At 53.3% G+C, this 3,914-nt stretch overlaps 1 protein-coding gene across 1 annotated transcript; it reads left to right on the top strand.

The window, feature by feature from the left end:
* Positions 1 to 401: 401 nt before the first annotated feature.
* ASCL1 (achaete-scute family bHLH transcription factor 1) lies at positions 402 to 3,237 on the top strand. Its single transcript, XM_040234848.1, has 2 exons — positions 402 to 1,742; positions 2,089 to 3,237. Exon 1 carries the CDS (start codon positions 1,036 to 1,038, stop codon positions 1,693 to 1,695), a length of 660 nt encoding a protein of 219 aa, XP_040090782.1. The 5' UTR covers positions 402 to 1,035; the 3' UTR covers positions 1,696 to 1,742; positions 2,089 to 3,237.
* The last annotated feature ends 677 nt before the right edge of the window (positions 3,238 to 3,914 follow it).

Raw genomic sequence — 3,914 nt, 5'->3', positions numbered from 1 at the left:
CCAAGTTTTCAGGAGAATCCTGGGACACGTCACCCCAAACCTGTCTACCCCTACACCTCCAATTTTCAGAGTTATTCGCCTATCAGGTGACGCTGGCCCCCCCTTTTCCAGAACCACCCCTCGGCTGCAGCCCGCCCTGAGCGCGCCGCCTGTTTATTCAGCCGGGAGTCCGGCACGCGCCAGGCGCACGCACTGCAACAACAAACCCGGCTGAATGGAGAGTTTGCAAGGAACGGGCGCAGGGAACGGGCGGGGGCGGGGGCGGGGGCGGGGGGGAGGGGTGGGGAGGGGAGGAGGGGGAGTTTAAGGAGTGGGTGGGAGGAGGCGGTAAGAGGAGGGGGGGGTGGGGGCTGCAGCCGCTTGCTTCAGCAGCGGGGAGTGGGGGGCGAGGCGGGGCCAGCGCTGCGCGTGGGGCTGGGTGTCCCGTTGAAAAGGCGGCCGCACTCCGGCCGCCCAGCACTCTCTCACTTCTGGCCAGGGAACGTGGAAGGCGCAGCGACAGGGAGCCGGCCAAGGAGGGCGAGTGAAAAGAAGGAAATAAGCAAAGAAAGAGGGTTAACCAAATAACACAAACAGCCCGAGTTGCGGCTGGAGAGACCGAGACCCGGCGCAAGAGCGCGCAGCCCTAAGGGGAGAAGAACAGAAGACAGCAGAGCGCGCTCACCGCCGACTTTTGCTTCTGCTGCTGCTTGCTTTTTTTTTTTTTTTTTTTAAACAAGAAGGCGCTAGCGGCAGCCTCACACGCGAGCGCCACGCGAGGCTCCTGAAGCCAACCTGCGAAGGGGGGAGGGGAGGGAGGAGGCGGGGTGGAGGGAGGAGGAGACGTATTTGCACCTTCCTCGCTCCCACCCTAAGAAGTCTCTCCCGGGGATTTTGTATTTTTGTAACTTACCTCGGGACTCCAGCTTTATCTCTCCCCTTCTCTCCCTTCTCTGTTCGTGCCCCTCCCCGTCCTGTCTGTGTCCCCCTAGCGTGCGTCCCGCACCTCGCGTCCCCGCTCACTCCGATCGCGCGACTCCTTGGCCGCCGCTGTGCATGGAGAGCTCTGCCAAGATGGAGAGCGGCGGCGCCTGCCCGCAGCCCCAGCAGCCCTTCCTGCCGCCCGCAGCCTGCTTCTTTGCCACGGCGGCGGCACAGAGCGCGCAGCAGCCTCCGCCGCCGCCGCCGCCGCCGCCGCAGCTGAGCCCCGCGGCCGACGGCCAGCCCTCAGGGGGCGGTCACAAGTCAGCGCCCAAGCAAGTCAAGCGCCAGCGCTCTTCGTCTCCAGAACTGATGCGCTGCAAACGCCGGCTCAACTTCAGCGGCTTTGGCTACAGCCTGCCGCAGCAGCAGCCGGCCGCCGTGGCGCGTCGCAACGAGCGCGAGCGCAACCGTGTCAAGCTGGTCAACCTGGGCTTCGCCACCCTTCGGGAGCACGTACCCAATGGCGCGGCCAACAAGAAGATGAGCAAGGTGGAAACGCTGCGCTCCGCCGTCGAGTACATCCGCGCGCTCCAGCAGCTGCTGGACGAGCACGACGCGGTGAGCGCCGCTTTCCAGGCCGGTGTCCTGTCGCCCACCATCTCCCCCAACTACTCCAACGACATGAACTCCATGGCCGGCTCGCCGGTCTCATCCTACTCTTCGGACGAGGGCTCCTACGACCCTCTCAGTCCCGAGGAACAAGAACTGCTCGACTTCACCAACTGGTTCTGAGGGGTTCGGCCTGGTCAGGCCCTGGTGCGAATGGACTTCGAAAGCAGGTAGGTGGCATGGGGGCCTGAACCGGGGGATGCTCTTGCCTTCATTCTTTTTCTTCTGTAGGAGGGCGACTGCCCCCACGGAGATGAGGGGAGGAGTGGATTGAACGGGTTTGTGAGTTTGTCCTTTTCAAATCCTGGCGTGTAAGTTTCAGCCTTGGCTTCAGAGAGCGGCTTTGCCCAGGTCTGCAAAGACTGGCAGGGTAGGGGTACCGAGGTGGTGTACCGAGTACTAGACTTGTCAAAAGAGACGCTCTACCTGACAGATCTTCCTCCCAACCTCCACTTCCTCCCACCACTGGCCTCCAAGTTCACACTAACCTCTCCCCTTCTTCTTCTTATGTTATAGGGCCTGCACAACCTGCGTCTTTAGTGCTTTCTCCTCAGCGACGTTGGAAGGGAGAAGAAAGAAGAAGAGAATAAAAAGAAAACAAACAAATCCAGGCACCCCAACCGCTACATCAACTAAGCGCCGCACGCCTGAGAAGCAAGGCTCTCGCAAAACAGGGATGCGCTCAGAACAGTCTCTTTGCACTCCAATCATTCACGGAGATAGTAACTAGGACCCTAGGATGACTAGGGTGCACAGATTGCAGCTTGTGTGCAAAAGCAGTGGGTTCCTGGCGTGAGGGAGCGGCACACGCCCTGTAGGAACACCCACCCACCGCTAACAGGCAGAGCTGACCTCCCCGCCCTCTCTTGAAAGCGCAGTTCTTCGGCCCTCTAGAAATGGGTTGGTGTCCTTCCTCTCTGTATGCCCCACCCTGATAAAGCTGTGGACGTTTGTCTGCAGTGAAAGTATGCTATTTGAAACCCCGATCCTCTGGGGGTTTTGAAAACCCCCAGCCTCTTGGGGCCCCCCTCCCCAAGCTTCACTCCCTCACACCATCTTTTCCACCATTTTCATCATAGAATGCTTCCAATCTTTTGTGAATTTTTTTTTATTATAAGAAAAATCTATTTGTATCTATCCTAACCAGTTTGGGGATATATTAAGATATTTTTGTACATAAGAGAGAAAGAAAGAAAAAAAATTTATAGAGTTTTGTACAAATGTTTTAAAATGTGTATATCTTGATACTTTACCATGTAATACTATTACCTCTGCATATGTTAGACGTGTAGTTCACCTTACAACTGCCATTTCCCCTATGTGGTTTTGTAAAGAACTGTCCTCATAGGTGAGATTGAAAGGCCATCAGATGTACTTCAGCACCAATGTGTCTTACTTTATAGAAACTTTGTTAATGTATTAATGATGTTATTAAATACTGTTCAAGAAGAACAAAGTTTATGCAGCTACTGTCCAAACACAAAGTGGCAGCCAGTTGGTTTCGATAGGTTGCCTTTGGGGAAATTTCTACCACTGCCCCCCCTCCTTTTTTTTTTCTTACTGTTTTATTACAAACTTACAAAAGAAAATACCCCATGTATAACCCTGTTTTATACAAACTAGTTTCATAATAAAACTTTTTTCTTTTTTTACAAATGAAAATAATCAGCTGCCTCCAAGTCTTCTTTGATGCTACTGCCCCATCTAAGTTATTATCAAAATGCCAAAGGGAAGGGAGGGGGAGAGGGTGGTGTGAAAGAGGCTAAGTGGCAGAAATGACAAAAATAAGTGCTATGACCAGGCCTATCTGAGGTAACTCTATGAAACTTGTACAAGGAGATATATCTCTACCTGTATATCTACATATATAGATAGTTTTCCTTGACATTTATGCTGCAAATGTATGCAGACACCTAGCAAATAGGTGGTGATTAATAGCTGCATCATCTTTTGATAAAATGTACACTGAAAAAAATCCCCCCAAAAGTGAACTGGAAGGAGAGGGTCCTCACCCCACTTTGTAACCCTTAGTTCCACTCTGAGTTTCTCATTGTGAAACTGTGGCAGATCTGGATGAGATGATGAACATCAGGAGTGGGAGAAAGGATGGTGGTGCCTGAGGCTGGGCTTGGGGGAGGTAGCCCTGTCCACACTGCCAGGGGTGGGCGTGTTCTTCTCCCTTCATTGCCAGCCATGTATTTTCTACTCCTTTCTCCCACTGCACACGCTGTCCATGTCGGTTTTAAGTAAAGGGTACGTATGATATAAATTTCTTACAGGAGTTAGATTTAAATAAATAAAAGCTTTAGAAATGTGTGGTCGCTTTGAGACTGGCCTATCTA

The sequence above is a fragment of the Oryx dammah genome, unplaced genomic scaffold, assembly GCF_014754425.2.
Source record: "Oryx dammah isolate SB20612 unplaced genomic scaffold, SCBI_Odam_1.1 HiC_scaffold_29, whole genome shotgun sequence".
Taxonomy (NCBI): domain Eukaryota; kingdom Metazoa; phylum Chordata; class Mammalia; order Artiodactyla; family Bovidae; genus Oryx; species Oryx dammah.
Note: the sequence above shows the minus strand (reverse complement) of the source record. Positions and strands in the feature narration are given on the sequence as shown.